Genomic DNA, 20373 nt, shown 5'->3' with positions numbered 1-20373 from the left:
TGCCCCTCTACTGTGAAAGAGGGCAAAGACAGGTATTAAAACCTCAAAAACTTTTAGGGACCAGGTCCACATGAAGGCCTCCACCCCGAGAGACATTATGTATCCAAACAACATGGCTACTGACTGCTTTATCCCAATACAGAATAAATACAACCAACAATCAGTACAGGTTTTTCCACTTTCTCTTGCCCCACATTGGGCGCCAAAAACTGTATTTGTCCTAGTTTAGGGCAAATTAGGAAGGAAAACTCCAAATGGGGATTTCCCCAGGGAAATGCCCCTCCCCACCAACTGGTCCGGGAAAAGAAAAAAAAAAAATTCCTTGGAGAGAAGTGGAAAAAGCTGTTTATTTAACAGAAATTGAGTAATATTAAATAATAAAACCTCTTGCTGTTCGATGGGATGGCAAATCTAGGAAGAAAAAAAAAAAGTCCTTTTCATGTGGTGTAGCTCGGCTCGCTCAGGTTCTTATCAGTCCCTCTGGCGCTGGAAAGTGCCGAGGCCCAGGCCCCGGTGGGCCACAGGCGTGAGCTCTCGGGGTTTGGCTGTGTGTTCAGTCCAGAGCAGGCTTGCACAGATCCAAGAAAATTGGGAAAAAATAACAAACAAAGGTCCAGGGAACTCCTCTGCCTCAGCTAGCTAGAACTAACTAAAAGCCAGAGAGAAGCTCTGTCCCGCTGTCTGTCCGTGCTGCAGACACCACAGTCCAGGAGCGGGATGTGGGGGAGTGATGTTTTTCCTTAACACAAACTTCGCGCTTCTTCTTCTCCCTCTCTTGCTCTCAAAGCCAGTCTTAAAGGTGCAGAACTTAATATATGACATAAACCAGACGATTGGGGATACCAGTATCATAAAGTCACCCCAGGACACAAATGCAGTTCTTTCTTTCAATATTTCTCTTGTTCGCGGATAGAGGGAAAAGGGCACGATTTTACAAAAGCAGGCGATGTTACACGAAAAACCTCTCAGGGCCAGGTGATAACAGTGGTGAACATTGCAACTTAACAACCTTTAATTACAGTGATAAATTTCGAACTAGATATCATATAGTTAGCGATTTTTTGGCTATTTTGTCTCTCTTTGAAGCTGTCTGAGCCACCTGTTTCTGCTCAACTGTTTCTGTAATTGTTGATATTTGTCCCGTGTGGCCTTGGAGCTTTTCCTGCAGTGCCTTTGCCCTGGAAGTGCCTTTGTTCTTTGCGCACACTTCAGTGCTCCCCCCATGACCCCCTGGTTTGGGTGGAAACCAACCTAAATTTGGCTTCTCTTCTTCTAGGGTAGTAAAGTTTGAAGTTGAATAAGATTGTGGTGTTAAAAGTGTCTCCAAAGGTGGAGCAGATAGTTCAGGATGTATCATATCCTGACGTTGCTGAACAGATTCTGTTTGTTGTTTCAGCTTTTGCTGTGGAGCTGCTTTCTCTTGATGGTGCTGAGCTCCACTCGTTCTTAATGACTGCTCAATATGAGCATGTAGTTGTTGCACAAGTTTTTCTATTTGTTGTTGCCACCCTAATAGATCTTTTTTCGATGCTGTCACATTCTGCAAGGTGGGATTCGTGATGTGGTTCTTTTAGTCGGTCGTAGAGTACAAAAGATTATCAGCAAACCAAGGACTTAAACAAGAAAACATACTTTATTGAGTGCTCATCAGCACTAATATGCGATAGAGGGAAAGAAAAGAGAAAGCAAAGCATAAGGAAAAGAGAGTAAGGGCATTATAGCTACCAACGTCCAAGTCCACTCAGCCGTCCAACGACGAAGAGTCTTCTGTCCGTTGGGGAGATCTCAAAGGAAGGTAAGTTTGGGGTATAATTTTATAGTCTTTTGCAAAGCGAGGGGCGCAGGGCCAAAACCAGATGAGATTGATGATCATTGTGATAAATTCCATTGCGCGGGGAGCAGGTGTAGGGTACAGAGCGATCCATGTCTTGCAAGTCTTTGCTCACCAGCAGGAACAAGGGCAAGGTGTTATGGAAAACCCATTGCACAGGGTACCACACACAAACCTCTGCTCACCAGCAGGAATGAGAGCCATGAGTCATGGAAAACCCGTTGCGCAGGTTACCAAGCCTCTGCTCACCAGCAGGAACGAGAGCAGTGTACCGTGCAACCACCTGCAAACAATCACTTAGCAAACATCCATCTCAGCTAGGCCCAAACCCCCAAACCAAGTCCCTTGTGATATTCAGGGTCTCAGTCTCTGTCCTTGAGACGGTTGTGAGACAGATGAGGGAATCTTCGGACCGTCTCTTACACCACCCCGTGGCTCACAATCATCGAGGTCTTTCTGCACGATGTTGTAGTGCTGCTGCAAAGTTCTTCGTTGAAGTCTTCAGGACTCATTACAGTTGGTAGTATATCCCGGAAAAAACAGTGACAGGTAGTAGGGAAAAGATAAGGGACAGAAAAAGGAAAAAGAAAAAACAAAACAATAAGAAAATCAATATATTAATTTTAAAGAAAACTATTCCATATATATTATTTTAACTAAGTCTTACATATTGGTTTCGTATCTTAAAACAAACAGTAAATTATATTCTAAAATACAACATTATAAAATGATTAACCTCATAGTCACAATGGCAAATTATTTCTTGTAGTGCCTGCATAATTCATCGAGTATCGATAACCTTAGGGGTATCAGCAACATGTAAAGTACCAATCATATTGTGTGCATCCATTATGGAAGTCAATTGTGTCAACCACTTCATCATTCTCCAATTCAGGATGTACAAGATTGCTGATAGAACAAAACCAAGTAAAACTAAAACCAAGAGGACAATGATGGGATGACAGAATTTGTTCAAAACACCTGTAGCAGTTGGTGACCACCCAAAAAGAGTGTCCCACCACTCGTGCTCAGCATCTTTCCTTACTCTTTCCAAAACACGATGTATTCCTTTCACATTGTGGTGAACCGTAACTAAGGTCTTTTGTCCATCCTTTTTGATATTTTCCAAAATTTCAATTAAATCCTGGTGAAGCAACAATTGCCTCACCAGAGTAAAATTCATTCCAATTGGAGCAGGCACTAAATGATGAATCAAAGTGTAATTATACTGCAAAAGATAATATGAAGTAACTGGAGCTAAATATGAAAAGTCACATCCTATAATCACAGTAAAATTGCATACACAAAAATTTGAATGATTCTTAGTATCCACTACTATGTTTTATACAAGCATACTATCACAAGCAGTTCTCAAGCATACACATCCATTGCCTACATACACAAGCACTGTTTCAGAAGTGTCATTAGGATGGATTTCAAAATGACAGATATTCTGTTCTGTGTCTAAACAAATGTCTTGAGCTTTGATTTCATTACTTTCACAGATAAACCCTTGTTGTTCCCGGACAATATAATTTTCTAAACCAACAGTTTGCCATTTCCCACCAATCTGACGGGCCCATTCCCTATGCTCTAAAGGATAGAGAACAGCTCCGTCATGATTCAGCCCCAATGCATTGATAGGAAAAATTGAATGTACTGAAGCATTACATATTGTCAACACAAAAGCTGTGGCTGTGTTTGTGGTGGGATCGTAGGTAAAATTCACCAAATTCCACCAAGATTGAAATTCCTTTTCAAAATCATTGGCATTGTCCCAGACTATTTTCCAAATTTCAGTGGGAAAGGTGCCTTCTTCACCCTCTCTGATAATTGATGCAGCAACTGACTGCATCCACAACTGGGCTTGAATACAGCTAAGAGCCAGAGAAACATTGTTTTGGGTAGCACTGAGTGCATCAATTATTCATTTGTGATCATCTACATTTACCCTTTCCCAATTTGGTAATATGTTTGATAGCAACCACTGTTGGATTCCCAAGGCAGTTAAAGATGACCTCAGTGGTTGTTGTATTTTGGTCAAATCTTTAGTTGCAACAGCCAATTTATTCATCAATACTTCTGAATCAATACTATTCAAAATTCCTAGTCCTGATCCCACGACACCGGTTATATCTCTTGTCATCCGTTTGTGAAAAGAATTTCGCTTTTGCAACCAGGTTGTCCACCCCTCAAAGGAAGTTTGCAAAAAAGGTGAACAAGCTGGCTGAATCTCTGAGACATTGTTTTGCATTAGTAATTTGACTTGTTTGATAGACCATGCTGGATTAAATAGCATTTGTTGTTGGCCAGTTTTCCTGATTATATATGGTCCAATTTCAGAAATTTTTGGAGTCAATCTAATTGGTGGCTGTGTGGTAGGCAGTACAACATAAACATTAAGCTCTCCCCAATATTTGGTATTGTTTTTACCACACACAACTTTGGAGGATAATTGTACAGCTGTTAAATTCAGCCAACAATCTTGATTCCGAGTTTCACAAGATATAACCTGGCCACAAGATCCAGTGACTTGACTGTGTATAGGCTCAGTGTGGGATCTGGTACTTGGTCTGCAGCGTGTTGAAACATCATCACCTTGGGCTAACATAAAAGAAGGGAAAACATTAGCTTTGTCATTTAGCACAAAAAGGGGTGTTCACACCATGGTATGTGATTATTACACTAAATATAGGCTTTGCTACAGCACTTATTTTAAATCTATAAGTTCACGGTTTATCTGATCTTCATGTCCCTCGGTGTTCTTCTGTAGAAAATAAACAAAACAGAGTCTGCCACATAGGGGCAGGAGATTAAAATGATGGAATTATCCAGTGGGTGTTTATCCAGTGCTCTTTCCCCAAGGCATCGGAGGCTACCCATGCATATTTTCCTGTAGTTCTTTTAAAAGCTTCAGTTTGGACTAACCAAGATATAATCCCCACTCTTACCAGCAGAAAGCGTAGAATTTCTTGCCACTTTTCCTTTTGCCATACTGGAATTCTGTTTACTTCCCAGTCCTTTTGTTGCCAAAAAGGAAGCCACTCAGTATATCCCTTGAACATAGCATAGGAGTTAGTGTAGATACAGACAGGAGAGGTATTCTGTGCCTCATGTTGGAAAACACTCCAAACAGCTATCAGCTCTGCAGCCTGAGCGCTGCTTTCTTCCTCAGTAATGATTCGTTCAGCAGAGGAAAGGTGGAGGGCTACTGCCCTGCACCTCCACACGTCTCCCTCTCATTTGGCAGAGGTATCAGTGAACCAAGAGTTTGCTGATTGTTTTTGCTCACTGTCCAGAACCTGTGAGTGGTGTTGCTTTGGCCCACTGCCCAGAATCAGTTGAGGGCGAGGTGGAGCGCTTGGTACAATGGGGCTGGAATCCTGCCACTGAGAGACCAATTTACTTAATTTTTCAAGTGGCAGGTTAACCATTAAACCCTTCAGTACCCCTTTCTTCACCCCCAAGTTCCACCAATACTGTAGGCTAGAAATCAGCCTACCCTTTTCTGTTTTTATGTTAAGAGGGGTTTCTTTAATTATCAAGTCAGGTTTGTCATGGCTGCTACTTAAGCTCTCAGTTTTTTGTATCACCTGATTTTTTTACAGCTCCTTCTGTTATTGAGAAGATGTTACAGTAATGTTCAATCTGGGCATACCACTTTCTCACTGAGGCCCTCTGGGCCACCCCGTCAGGGTGGAGAGTCCCAGTAGTGACTGTCTTAGTTATTTCAAAAGGGCCTTTTAATGCAATTGGTTGTTGTTGTGAAATTTTTTCTACTTCTATGAGAGCTGGATTAACTACAAACAATCCCTTTTCCCAGGTAGTGTACCTCTTTTCAGCATATTTATTTTTTATTACTTCTTTTTCATCTCCTCCCACAAGGATATCATCTATGATTGTTTGGAGGAGAATTGCTGTAGGTTTCAGTGATTCTGGAAGACCACAAATTAAAGGGGTCATAATTTCAGCTTTCACGTGTAACAACATTGGTGATTCAGAAGCAACAATTAATTTTCTTTCATGAATCAGTTGTAGACAAGCTGCCTTATGAATGTTTTCTAGAATTTGATCTGGGGAGCCGGTTAGAGCTACAGGATCTCCCCTTTCCAGGGGGTTAAGTCCCCCTGCCCAATATGCAGCTTGCTGTGTTAGGGACCATGGGTTGCGGTTATCTCCTGTTGTTAAGAAAACATCATGTCCCCAATAACCACTTGCTTCTTGTTCAGATAATCGAATTTGATCTCCCCCTGTGAGAGACGAAATACGTATTCTGTCTCTGACTCGTGAGGGAGACGCCCGTACTCCTTTTTCAACTTAGCCAATTCAGTAGCAGTGTACGGGATTTCTTTAGTGGTTATATGTGGATCAAGATCTTCATCATTGATATAATTATATTCTGTTTTAATCAAAGGTCTTATTTGGGAGCAGCAGTTTTCACCACAATTTTTTACCAAATGTAATTCTGCTTGAGGATATACGTGATTTATCTGAGGAGTTTCTTTTTCCAGCGACTCCTTAAAGGAATCAGCAGACTGTGAATTTTTGGCACACTCCTCACTCAGAGCAGTTCGTAAGAAATGAATTTCATTTTGCAAACTTTCAACTAAATTTTGTAGGGATTGTATAATTACATTCTCTTCCTGCCTTCGTCTCATGCGAGCCTCTACAGCTGACGTAAGGCAAGCTCCCAATACAGAACAAATTATGGTTTTATGACGGCCAAATTTGAACTTTGACTCATGTTGCAGGGAGCAAATTCTATCAGTTACATTTTCCAGGTTGAACCAATTATTTTGAGCCCATTCTTCCCCGGCTGGGGAGGGCTTAGCATTGTGCTTTGCTAACAAAGCAATGAATGCAGCTTTATCTTTTATACTAGAGTTTTCAGAGTGTTCACTCATCTTTGTGTGCGAAGGGCCCAGTACCACTACAGGGAGGTAAGACTTAAGTTACACACAGACGCAGCCTTTGCCACGTCACCCTTTGCGTCCCTGTATGGATGAAGAGACCAAATCTGCTTGGGAGGCACCCCTTTATGTTAAAATTCAAGTTGTCTCTTCACTACACCAAGCAGTCAAAATTCATCAAAAACACAAAACGGTACACAGAACCACTACAGGGAGGTAAAACTCAGTCACACTACATCAGACGCAGCCAATGCTGCGTTCCCCCCTGTCGTGGGTGGAGAGACCAAATCTGTTGGGAGGCACCCCTTTATCTTAAAATTCAGGTTGTCTCTCCACTACACCAAGCAGTCAGCATATAAAAAACCAGTAAGTCCCACCTTTTGTACTCAAAGATCCCGTGTAAAATTCTGAAGACAGAGCCCTCAAATGAGTGTAGGGGTGCTTTTACCTGGGCACGTGCAGTTTGCGAGAAATTCGAGTCGCCTCCCTTGCTTTCTAGACACTGCTCACCAGCGTGGCAGGCTAGGTGCGGCTGAAGCGAAATATCCTTCCCCTGATACAGACTGCACAACAACCTGCAACCCCTTCTGTCTCTCAGAATCCTGTCCGTGACGCCAATTTATGTCACGATCCGCAAGGTGGGATTCGTGATGTGGTTCTTTTAGTCGGTCGTAGAGTACAAAAGATTATCAGCAAACCAAGGACTTAAACAAGAAAACACATTTTATTGAGTGTTCATCAGCACTAATATGTGATAGAGGGAAAGAAAAGAGAAAACAAAGCATAAGGAAAAGAGAGTAAGGGCATTATAGCTACCAACGTCAAAGTCCACTCAGCCGTCCAACGACGCAGAGTCTTCTGTCCGTTGGGGAGATCTCAAAGGAAGGTAAGTTTGGGGTATAATTTTATAGTCTTTTGCAAAGCAAGGGGCGCAGGGCCAAAACCAGATGAGATTGATGATCATTGTGATGAATTCCATTGCGCGGGGAGCAGGTGTAGGGTACAGAGTGATCCATGTCTTGCAAGTCTTTGCTCACCAGCAGGAACAAGGGCAAGGTGTTATGGAAAACCCATTGCACAGGGTACCACACACAAACCTCTGCTCACCAGCAGGAATGAGAGCCATGAGTCGTGGAAAACCCGTTGCGCAGGTTACCAAGCCTCTGCTCACCAGCAGGAACGAGAGCAGTGTACCGTGCAACCACCTGCAAACAATCACTTAGCAAACATCCATCTCAGCTAGGCCCAAACCCCCAAACCAAGTCCCTTGTGATATTCAGGGTCTCAGTCTCTGTCCTTGAGACGGCTGTGAGACAGATGAGGGAATCTTCGGACCGTCTCTTACAGATGCATCATTACAATTTACTGGTTTTTCTCCTGCCGGTGGTTGCCTGTCTTCTGAATGCATTGACACATCTGGGAGGAGAGGAACGTCCTGCGGCTTTCCCCAGTGAACTGTAGATGGTGGCTGGCAATCTGGGGCTCTTATTTCTGCTGACGTTCGGGGCTCCGCCTGGCTGGGGCCGGCACCATCTCCTTCCGGAGAGGCCGTCATTTCTACATCTGCATTCGGTGGGGTAACTCCCGGCTTGGGCTCCACTGACACGGTCTCGCCCGCCCTGGCACACTTCTGAGATTTTAAAAGTTCCGAGACCGAGCTACATTGCTTCCCCATGAGCCCCTTCACTAGCCAAACGTGCCCAACTCCAAAGAAACCACCCAGATGGCTGATTTTGTCCGTGATCTCTTTTTTCCCTAACAAATCTCCTATGTCCTTCCATTCTTCTGCCGCAAAAATCAGCAGCGGGACCTGGAGGTGCCCGAGCCTATCGTCTCTAGCCCATAGAACGACATTTCCAAGGTCCTTATCCTTGACTGCTTTGCTTAGTTTAACGATAATGTTTAGAAGCAGTTTGTGCTGCCGCAAACCCATCCATGCTAGCGGCCCTGGGTAGGGGAGGGGAGCAACCCCTCCTTCTGGGTGCCGATGCGCACTCGCTTTTGGTCTTCGCCCCAGCTCCTCTGCCCAAGGTTTTCCCCAGCTAGGTTCGCTTCCACATCCCACCGCATGTGAACCCGCCACCCAGTACCAACCCACTTCCACGTCTTCCTGCATACAGACCCGCCGAATCCCTTTGCCTGCAAAAGGTTCCTGGTCGAAGTGCCAGATATTGAAAAACAGCTCAGACTATTCATCGAGTCTTCACAGAAGTATGGCAAATGTCGTTTATTTCTATCTTTAGCACACTTTTATAGGGTCTGACAGGGTTTGCGGGCTTAACAAGCTACTATTGGTTAATACATATTGTTTTACATTCTTTTCTCAATACACAAGGCTATTGATTTTCTTTCATTCTCACTGCTCCAGGAGAGTTTCAAGGACACTGCCTTTAATATTGTCACCTGGATTAAAGGCTGGCTTGTGCAGACAGGCTTTTACTAAAATGTCATGCTTTTACTCTGTTAAAATGTTTCTCTATAGATACCTTAATATTGGGGCTGAAAGTTCCTTTGGTAAGGCCATAGAGATGGACTATGATACACTAAAATATCCCCCTTTAATTCATGAGAAAGTATAGGGGGATGGAGTCTTCAAACTGTAGATGTGAGGAGAGGCATCTCTAATGAAGCAAAGCAGATGTTAAAGTAGCTGTGATTCCATGAGAAGCTTGAGCAAAGAGAGACATAAAAGTGATAAAGACCCTTTGTCCCCAGGGAAAGAAGAAGACCTCTGTTCCCAGAAATAAAAATAATCACAGTGATAAATGAAGAAAACATTTACTTTTAAACAGCTCATCCTTAAAATAGTGCCCCATGAGTTAACATAGACCATTAACTCAGTTGTGGGAAGGCTGTAAAAATAGGAAGAGCTTCATGATTGCAATTTTTTCCCCATGCAGCTGCTATTTGTAGAAATTAAAAGCCACAAGAAAACTCTTTCTTATAGAAGTGCCCATAGCATAGCAAGAGAAAATTCCTCTCCCTGCAAGAACTGATAAAAGACTATTACAGAAGTAGTAACTAATTAAAAATCCCAACTTTTGTCCCTACATTGTCAATTAAAAAAAGTCAAGTAAAAAGAAAAAAAGTAAATCTAAAAGTTTTATTCTGATTCTTTTTATTATTTTAATTCTATTAATAAAGTTTTTTTTCATGCCTTTTAAATATTAAGCCCGCTTTACCCTCCTCCTAATTTATATCTCACAACAAAAACTAAGTAAATAATTCTAGTAAGTGCACTGGCAATTTTAGCCAGTACTAAACCCATTACATTATTTAATACATTAGGCAAAAAACTCAAATTAGCAAACCAAAAACACTACACTAAATCCTACTAGAATTTGTTGGAGTCTGGGATAGAGAGTGTGTGCCCTTGTTTCTGATACTTAGTTCTAAGATCCAGAAAAACACTGAATTTCATATAACATTAAATTCATGAACATGAAAACAACTGTTAAAGTTAGATAGAAATAGCTAAGTGTAAGTGTGTAGATTAGAAAGTTTTCTTAAGTCACTGAGTGAAAAAGTTAGTTTAGAGAACAGGAGACAAGATGGAGGATTTAGAGTGTTGTCTCTTCTTTCTTCTTTATGTTCTTCTTTTAGAGGTTTTTGAGTAATAGTAAGTGATTAGACAGAAAATACCACAGTGTAGCACAGAGGTGATAGGTCATTGGGTCATTAAGAAAAATAATATACATGTCTATTGTTAATTGAGTAAAAATAGGTATAAAGATAAAAGCATTGCGTAACTCGGGGCCATTTTGTGCGTCAGACACGAAGCGAGCCACAAGGCCTTGTTGTACCATCAGAAGAAAGAAATGCACCAGATTGCAGTGATTTAGACTTGTGCAGCTAGTCTGGAGAGACCTGCCAAGTTTTGTGATGACCTTCTAATAAACATGAGAAACAAGATTCTAATGAGCTCGAGAGTTTTCATCAAAACTGAAGAACTCAGATAAGCAGAGCTCTCCATGAGAGAGAATCCCAAAAGAATTCAGTTTAAAGGAGGCTGAGAAATCCAGGAAGAGAAAGAAAAATACAGAACAAGTGCAGCAGAATCAGAGAAAGAGAAAAAAGATTTTTTAGAGAAAAGTTACAGAATTAGGTTATCCAAAATCACCAAATATCAATTAATGCAAAACCAGCACAAGATTTTATTCTCTACTTCCCATCAGCAAGCAATGTCCAGCCACTTCCCAGGAAGCAGGGCCTCAGCACTCATAGCGGTTGCTCTAAAAGGCAAACATTGTAAATAATGAATGTTGCCCCTTTCTCCTACTTTTCTTAGCTTTTGTATCTGGGCTGACATCATCTCATATAGAATATCCCTTTGGTTAATTTGGGTCAGCTGTCCTGGTTATGTCCCCTCCTAAGGTCTTGCTCACCTCCAGCCTATTAGGAGAGGCGCAGAATATCAGAGACAGCGATGATGCTGTGCCAGTGCTGCTCAGCAGTAGCCAAAATACTGCAGCGTTCTTGACTTGTACTGGAGCCTGGCCTGTGGCAACCAAGCCACTTTTCAGTACTCTCAGAGGATTTTAGTTGAGGCAGGAACCCAAACAGCATTTGAGAACACAATGGCTGAGACAGGGATTCTAACCACAGCAACTACAGTAATGGACAAGGCGAGTTACAGGCCCATATAATCTATTAGAAAGGGATGAAGAGGAAGAAGAGTCTGATCAATAAGCCAGTCATTTGACAAAGGAATGAGAGGAAGGAGTGAGGGAATTCAAACAGGAAGCGGAAACTACCAGGTCCCTGACCTCATCAGAACACTGAGACTTGCAAAAAGATTACAGTTGCTAGCCAGGTGAGTGTATTTCCGCCTGGCTGCTTCAGTGCTGGGATAACAGGGACAACAGTCAGCAGTTAGAAGGTCATGAAACCCAAAAGCTGGGATCCCTTGCTAAAGACCAGGAAATTGAAAGAGGAATTGCAAAAGAAGGAGCAATTTGAAGTCTCTGGAGATGGCTCCTCTCAAGTGTGAGGGCAAGATATCCATTTAAGAGGGATCTTGAGAACTCCCCAAGGAAGTGAACGACTACAGACAAAGGTATCCAGTACTTGAAAGAATTAACAGTGCTGGAAATCATCTATAGTGATCTAAAAAGTGATAAGGTCCCTAAAGATCAAGAAGATGTCCCTTGCACAATGGCCATGTGGAGGAAGGTGGTTCAAACCACCCCTGCATCACATTCCAGCAGCTTGGCAGCAATGTATTACCAGGAAATGGATACACCAGTGGTGGAGAGACCATCTTCCTGGCTCTTTAACTTTGAAGGAAATTGCCATACATCCTCATCCATGTGAGCCACTGTCTCAGCTGTAAGAGACAGCCCAAGAGATACTCCCTCCGCCTGGCATGGGAAAAAACAGACACAAGAAGGCAATCAGTAATTGCCTGTCACCCTGAAAACTCAGCTTCTGAGCTTGCTAACATAGTTTTCTAAAGACTTTCCCAGGACAGTAACTGTAAACATAGATATGTGTACATTCTTTCTGTTACACGTCTTGTGATGGGCATCTCTCATGGCCAGTGCAGTGAGAAAGTGTTACCCTGACCATCCAATCCCTGGCCATGGTCAGAAGCCTATAAATCCTGGGAGGAAAAATAAACTCTCTTCCTTTTACCACACCTCGACCTGTGTCCGTGTGATCTATTCATCTTCAGCAGCAACAATTGCCCAGACAGAAGTGGACTGAAATCTCCCCCCTGGATCTAACTTGGCTGAGCAGAGATCTAGCCTGAAGCTAAGGTAAAAAAGGAAGGTGTATGGACAGTGGAAGCAAGGTCAGGTGACATGGGAAGAATGCAGAGATGCTGCTCGTCACTGTAGGAAAAAAATTTGAGAAGCCAAAGCTCAATTTGAGTTGCATCTGGCCAGTACTGTGGGAGACAATCTTATTTTTAAATACATCACTAGCAAAAGGCAGTGCAGAACCAAAATCGGACATTACCATGCAGCTTTTACTGCCCTACTCAGGGTTGGAGTTACACTTTAGGGGTAGGGTTGAGAAAACCAGAGTCCAGAGCTCCAGGGACACTGCAGCTGCAAAAGGCATGCCAAGGCCAGCATGGCGCTTCCCCAACATTACTCTCTTGGCACTTTTTCTCATTGCCACCAGCCTCACCACAGTGTATTTTTACTGCCCTGCCTAGTGTTAGGGTTACACTTAGGGTTAGGGTTAAAGTAAGGGTTAGGGCTAGGATTAGGGTTAAGGTAAGGGTTAAGATTAGGGTTGGTGTTAGGGTAAGGTGTTGTGGCTGGATCTTGGGGGCCTGTCCGACCCCCAGCTTCTGCCACCAACTACGCATATAGTTGTCCCGGGGGGGGGAGCCACCATCCAGAGTTTCCAAGCAGACTCCAGCCAGAGGTAGCCCTCGGAACAAGGGCAGATGCTTTAGGTGATCAGTTTTTTTAGAAGCAATTTCTGCTTTGTGATCAGCTGTGTTCAGCCCTGCCAGCTCCGTTCAGGGGTGTCGTGGTTTTAAACCAATAACTAAGAAAATTACTTATTTCTTGCTGTGAGATATGGATTAGAACAAGAGCAAAACAGGCATAAAACTTAAAAGGGAAAAAAAAGAAAGTTTATTGACAAACTACAATAGGAACACCAGAATAAACTTCTAGAAAAACCTTTTCATCCCCTGACTACCCACTATTCCCTTGTTCACATGACAAAAGAGACAAAACCTTTGGAACTTTGATGGTTAAAACAGTCCCAATTCTTGCTACAGTCTTTTCACCAGTCTTTATAGAGAAACAGAAGTTTCTTCCTGTTAATTTATGGAGTTTCTCACAAGAAAAACTATTTTTGTTATAGTTTTCCATTGCTCTAATGTTAGCTGCCCAGAGCTGCTGTTATTAGAGCCCACTCCTCCCATTTTTCACATCACTCTCAAGTGTGTATGGGCCATGAGTCTAGGGATGGGATTTTTAAGGATAAGTTATTCAAAGGCAAAAAGTCTTCTTCATCTGTTTCCGTGAGCTTCACCAGAAAACAGTTTTCTCATTGCCTCTCAAGGCTTCAAATCTTCCAGCACTTCACTGTGCCATAATTACTCTACTTTTTACTCAAAATTTACACTTCGAACACTCTATTCCTCCCTATATATTGTCATGAATTAAAGGAGTGTTTTCAAGACCTTATTGTCCATTTCCATAGTTTTAACAGAAAGATATTTCAGCTTAATTAAAGCATCTTCTTAATTCTCTACCTTTTCTTTTCTTTCCTGTCACTGGTAGTTTATAAAGTCTCTTTTCATGTTGATCACTCTCTTTTCTCTGTCTGGATAAAAAGATTAATCCGCAAGTCTCATCTGGGAAATGAAAGAGTTAAAATCTTGCCCAGGCTGTTGTAGGTAGTTCTGTGGCCTCGGCCGGTGCAGGAGCTGGAGCCGTCTGCGATGGAAAGCTCCTCATGGCTGCTCTGGAGAGTGCAGTCGCCGCGCCCAGCCCGCTGCAGGCCCAGACCCCTTCTCCTTCTTCACTCAGCAGTCTCCAGTGAATCCAGCCACAGCAAAAAACCTGCAGCCGAGCCAGAGATCGGCTCGGCCCGGCCCGGCCGGAGCCCGGAGAAAACCCCCTCCACAGGGCCCGCATCCCCCGGCCGGGAGACGCTGGGCCCAGCCCAGTCCCCGCCCGGCCGCATGGCCTGGGCAGGGAGCGGGAAGCCTGGGGCTCTGCCGCCCTTCCCAGCCAGGAAACAAAGAGAACCAAGAGAGCTCTGGTTTTACACTTTAAGGTAGGGTTCACAAGTTGATCCCACTTTTCAATGGCCTAAACTGCTGTCAATTCTCAGCAATGACCGATAATTGGTCAGGAGAAAAGACGCCAGGCAGATCCCAGCAACTTAAACTTTCTTAAAGGTAAAGTAACTCCATGACACACTGCCTTGGCACTTTATCATCAGGGGTGGTAAAAAGAGATATCTTAGCAGCATTAGCTATATCTTGTAAAGCTGCTTCAGGCAGATCCCGGGCCTGATCTCGGGGCTTTTGGAAATCTCCTTCTCCTGCTAATTGCTCTAAAGTAAAATTAGGTCTGTTAGCATCTTTAGCATAAACATCTGCCAATTGCTTTAAATGTTTTTTCCACTGCCTCTCCCATAACATGTACTCTGCTGGGGAGAGAAGGCAGTTCATAATATTCTTGATGTCATGCAGGACCATGAGGTGGGCAGAGAAGGAGGCTTCCAGCAAGTGTTTAAAAAAATGTGAACCCCTGCCATGGTCCTTGGCATCTTTACAAAGTTCCTGCAGTTCCCTATAGTGAAGGGATTCCCATGCGGCAACTTGTGCCCCTGCCCTGTCTCTCCTCATTATTACAGGAAAGGCAAGTATTTTCCGGAACAGAGCTGAGTTCCTCGCTCGTGTGGCTTCCCTCTGCACCTCAGCCCAGTGGTCTTCCTACTCAGAATCTGAATAAGAAGATTCACTGCTCTCATCTCCTAGTGGAGGTGGGGGGCGCTTGGTGGCAGTGCAGGGCCGGCTCGGGTGCCTAGAGCTGGCCCTTTTGTGGCTGGGTGGGGAAGCCGAGATGGCCCTGCTCCGGCCGGAGCTGTCCCGACCTCCGGGGTACTGGGACCCTGGAGCGGGCGTGCCGGCGGGGGCGGGGCCCCGGTGCAAAGGGGCGGGACCGGGGTCCGTGACAGGGAGGGGTTTCCCAATGGATGGGGCAGGGCCTGACATGGTTACACCCAACGATGCAGTGGGGGGGGAGGAGGAGCAGGGCACGGCAGGAAGAGAAGGGGTAGAGGTGGGGCTGGCCAGTTTGGGCATTGAGGGCGGGAAAACCGGGGTGGGAGTGGGACAAAATGGCGGGGCTGGCCACACTGCCAGCGCCATCTGTGCTAACACTAGGAACTGGGGGGACACAACCGGGTGTGAGGGCATGGGAGAGAGGTTAGAGGAAAGACCCAGAGCGGCATGGTCATTGCCGCCCTGGTAAGGGTAGAGAGACGGTAGGGGGATGTCAGGGAGACGGCAGCAGCCCTGTGCCCGGGGGCAATGTCCACCCGCCGACTGGCTCTCAGATAGGGAAGAGGGTTAAGGGGCACATGGAGAGGTTGACGGGGTTGGGGGGTTCAACTGGGGACCCAAAACTCCCTCTTCTTTTTTTCCCTCTTTTTCCAATGAGAAAATAATATTTTGAAACACAGGAAAAAATTTTGCAACAGAAAAATCTCCCTTAGCTTGAACTGTATATAACTTTCTTCCCACATTATCCCAAAAAATTCCCGATTTAGCAGAATCCAAATTAATCTTAAAATGTTTAAAAACCCAATGAATAAATCTCTTTAAATCCCCTTTAGAAAACTTAAAATTTCCCACTTTTAGGGTGCTTACAACTTGGATATAAAAGTCCCTCTCAGGTGGGGTCAGCCTCCATGTGGAGGACTGGTTCCCTATCCTTTTTCACTCCACGCCCAGCAGTAAAACAGCAAAGAAAAAGAAAAAAGCCCGAAAAAACCCTTCACTGGATCTACTTACAATTTCTCTTCAGCAGATGCAGGCAGGTGAAAAAAATGCTGCTGGGTGGGTGATCACCTGGGTGGCCGGTCCTCAGGGGCTTTTCTCCTTGCCCCAGATGGTCAGCGAGGGTCCTGGTCGCAGCCTCTTGGATAGCCTCTTGCTAAAACGCAAGCAAGCTTATTCGAGGGGCGGCTGCTCAAGCGGCACGCCTCGCAGTTAAAGCTGCAGGCGGACGCTTCTTCAGGGCTCCTTTAAATGCCCCGCGATTGGGTGCCAGTTGCCGTGGCGACAGAAAGGCCAGAGCGCCGCGACTTCTCTAGAGAAGCAGCCCTGAAAAGGGCTGGGCCGAAGCACGTGTGTGCGGCTTCGGGCAGGCGAGTGATTCCAGCTCGGCTCAGCGGCGGCGGGCAGGCGACACAGGAAGCAGGGACGAGAAAGCTGGTCCAGCGTTCTGCTAAGCACAAACCTTTATTCAGGCAGAGCTTTGGCGAAGGGAGCCAGCAACAGCTAATCTCCCGAACAGGGGAAAACCCAGGATATTTATAGGGGAGGAGAGGGGCGGGTGGAGCCCGAGATACATGTATCGGGGTGGGACAGCAGGGGGTAACACCAATGAAGTACAACAGTTTAACATATCTAACTCAAAGATCCCTGGGAGCGATACATTGTCTCTCTCTTACAGAGAAGTATCTTGTCTCCAGGGGAGAGCCAGGATCTTGGGCTCGGCAGGCTCCTCTGCACCCACAATTTATTATTGACAGGCGCCTGGGTACATGGGGGAATTGCTTCTCCAAAAACATGTGCAAATGTCACAAGGCATACATTCTCGATCCCCTAAAGTATTACATATGCATAGGATTGCACAATTTGCTTCATGCATATTCATTTCTTGGCCCCTCCTATCCCCGCTGCATATGCTAATGAGCTTCACACCCCTCTGGGCATGCGTATTTTGCTCCGGTGGTCTTCAGGGTGGTCATCAGTGATGAAGGCTTGGAACTCTTCATCATGTTGAACTTTTCGCCTTTCCAATTTATGGGTGCCCTGTTGTTCTTCAGTAACTGTCCAAACTGCTGGGTCAGCTCTATCTAGTTCAGGAGTCTGAGGGACTCCTTTATCTCCCCTTTTTGCATTCCTGGCCCTGTATATTTAGGTTAGTCTCTTTCTTTATCACCAAAGAAAACAAGAAGCTTACATTTCTGCACGTCCTTTTGAGCACAGCAGAAGCTTTCATGGGGATGGTAAAAGGTTACAGACAGTATGTTATTTCTATTGTGCCTAACATATTCTAAAAACAATATACATTTTTAGGTTAACCATATTCTTAATCAATTAAATCCTAAACCCTCTAAACTCATTGTCTCACTGGGATTTTTTAATTAATATCTATAAATACCTGAAAAGTGAGTGCAAAAATGACAGAGCCAGGTGTTTTTCAGTAGTTCCCTGTGACAGGACCAGAGGCAATGGGCACAGACTGAAACACAGGAGGTTCTGTCTGAATATCAGTGTATTTGGTTTACATGACATTTTTCATAAGGTAGTGCTAATACACACAGTCCTCAAAAATTATTTTTCTTTGCATACAACAGAAAAATATAAACTGTAATTTGATGCAGATTGCATAATAAGGCAGTGATCTTGCAGAAGACTTTTTTCTTCAGTCTCCAAAGGGAGATAATATCTGAGGAAAAGTCTCATCTGGAAATAGGAAGAAGTATTGTTGGAGGATGTGGTGGGTTTACCTTGGCTGGCTGACAGATGCCCACCAAACAATTCTTTCACTCCTCTTCCTCAACAGGACAGGGGGAGAAAATGGAATGAAAAAAGCTCATGGGTTGAGATAATGACAGGGAGATCACTTACCAGTTACCATCATGGGCAAAACAGACATGACTTCTGGAAAATTAATTTGTCTCTGAGTGACACAGGAGGAATGGGGGTTTGTGGTCAGTCAATAATAGTTTCTCTCTGCTGCTACTTCCTTCTCACACTTTTCCCCTGCTCCAGCATGGGTCATCTCTATGAGCTGTATCTCTTAATGAAAAAAAATTTGCTCCAGCATGGTTTCTCCACAGGCTGCAGTTCCCACTAGCAGCCTGCTCTTGCATGGATTCCTCTCTATGGTCCACAGTTCTTTCAGGGCATATCCACCTGCTCAAGCATGGGGTCATCCAAGGGCTTCAGGGAATTCCTGCTCCACCATGGTCGTCTCCATAGGCTGCAGAGAAAAGCCTATTTCACCATGTTCTCTTCCAAAACTTCAACAGGCTGCTGGGGCATATCTGCTCTTGTGACTGGAATACTTCCTCCCCCGTCTTCACTGACCTTGGTGACTGCAGGGTTCTCTCTAACACTTTCTTTTCTTAATTTCTCACTGCTGTGCAATGTTTTTTTCTTTCTTAAATATTTTTTTTACAGAGGCATCATCAGCTTCACTGTTTGACTCAGCTGTGGCCTGCAGTAGATCCATTCCCGAGCCATCCGTGTCTGGCATGGGGAAGCCTCATGTCTCTTCTCACACCTGAAAGGCCACCTTTGTAAACCACCACCCCCCGTCAAGACTTTGTTGCATAAAGTCAATACACAGTATTTCTAGGGGAAAAAAAATATTACATGCCATTTAAAGACCTTCAGGGAAGGATGAATGTGAATGCAAAATGTACCCCTTAGAATAATCACGGACTTTTTACATCATTCATTTTATCATGTGAAAAAAAATGGGATATATGTTACCTCCTACCAGAGGGGAGATCTGGGATTCTAATGAGACACAGGTTTTGGAAAAATATGCAAAAATGTTAGTCCTTTAATTATATATTCTGCAAGGCTGAATAAATGCTATAGAGATTATCCCCTATAATGCAAGGCAATTTCTTAGGTACTGAGTTCCAAGCACTTCTGAGAATTCACCTGTATAACCTTAGTTATGATGGTGAACACTGGTCAACAAAAGCAAAACCAGTAGGGCCTATGAGATAGCTCGTCAGAAATGTTCACCAAGATAATTAGCATTCCCTAGCTAAACCCAGAGGCTCATAGTATTGCCTTTTGAGCTCCTACAATAAAGAGCCAAACAAGGTTAGGTGATAAAATGTGGGTTACCATTTAACATAGGGTCCTTCCAGGTGCACAACACGCCCAAATACATGTAAAAAATGCACACGTGTCTAAGCACATGGGATACAGGGCAGGTAGTTTTATAAGTTTCGGAAATTAGCATAATTGACAAGAATCCCCAATTAGAAGCATAGTTAGTGAAGCAATTCCCTCTCTTGGTTCAAGCCCTTCTGAAGCCCCCTTCCTTGCTAGTTATTTATGTCTAATACACGGGAAAGTGTCTTGGGAAGGTGTCTTGCCTTTGATTCCCATAAGGAGCAAGATTAGAAGAGATCTTCAGGAATTTTTTGTCTAATCAAAAAAATTCCAGAGTTAGGAAACTATATAACTATACAATAATAGTCTACAGAACTATGAATATACATGAAGAATATATAAAGGCAAAAAACATTTTGGTGTCAATAGGTCCCAATTTCCAAAATCAGTGGTCATCAACACAGTAAAATGCAGTGCCAAGTCAGGTCCCAAGAAAAATACCAGAGTTCAGAGACATCTAACAAACCCAGAGCCATCTGCATTGCTATAGCCAGATAATTGAAATAGTAATATTTTTTGTTTTATATCTGTTTACAAAGAAATGTATTTTTTAAGAGCAGTGTTTTGTCCCTTAAATGGTAGCTATATCATCATAGGAACACATGCCTACAACTCCTTCCAGTAGATTAAAGAGAGATATGGTTTGAGCCACAGAATCAAAATCCCAAATTTTACTTTATAGAAGAAATTCTGAGTGCTTTAAAACCAATGAGAAAACTTTCACTGACTTTTGCAGGATCAGAATTGAACTTCAGTCACACACAAAATATACTAAAGCAAATAGGCTTGTACAATGGGCTTCTACACATTTCAGACAAGATGATGGACTTTATTTCTAAATATTTTTAGATTTTTTTTTTTATTTTTAGTGCATCTAAACTATGAGGAAAGAACATAAACCCAAATGCTCTGTTAAATATTTTCTCCCTCCCTGTACCCCATTCCCCATCAATATTTAGTTGTTATTTTAGTCCCCCTGTTCCCCTGGGGTCGCGTTC

At 43.7% G+C, this 20373-nt stretch overlaps 1 protein-coding gene across 1 annotated transcript; it reads right to left on the bottom strand.

The window, feature by feature from the left end:
* Window positions 1-2612: 2612 nt before the first annotated feature.
* On the bottom strand, window positions 2613-4825 carry LOC148183414 (uncharacterized). Its single transcript, XM_088061470.1, is given in 2 exon segments — window positions 2613-4435; window positions 4783-4825. Coding segments are annotated over 2 exon segments (1866 nt in total).
* Window positions 4826-20373: the final 15548 nt, after the last annotated feature.

The sequence above is a fragment of the Pseudopodoces humilis genome, chromosome 12, assembly GCF_049639895.1.
Source record: "Pseudopodoces humilis isolate 2021_Gansu_Grassland_sample_001 chromosome 12, ASM4963989v1, whole genome shotgun sequence".
NCBI lineage: Eukaryota > Metazoa > Chordata > Aves > Passeriformes > Paridae > Pseudopodoces > Pseudopodoces humilis.
The sequence above is the reverse complement of the archived record's forward strand: the minus strand, read 5'-3'. Positions and strand labels throughout refer to the sequence as shown.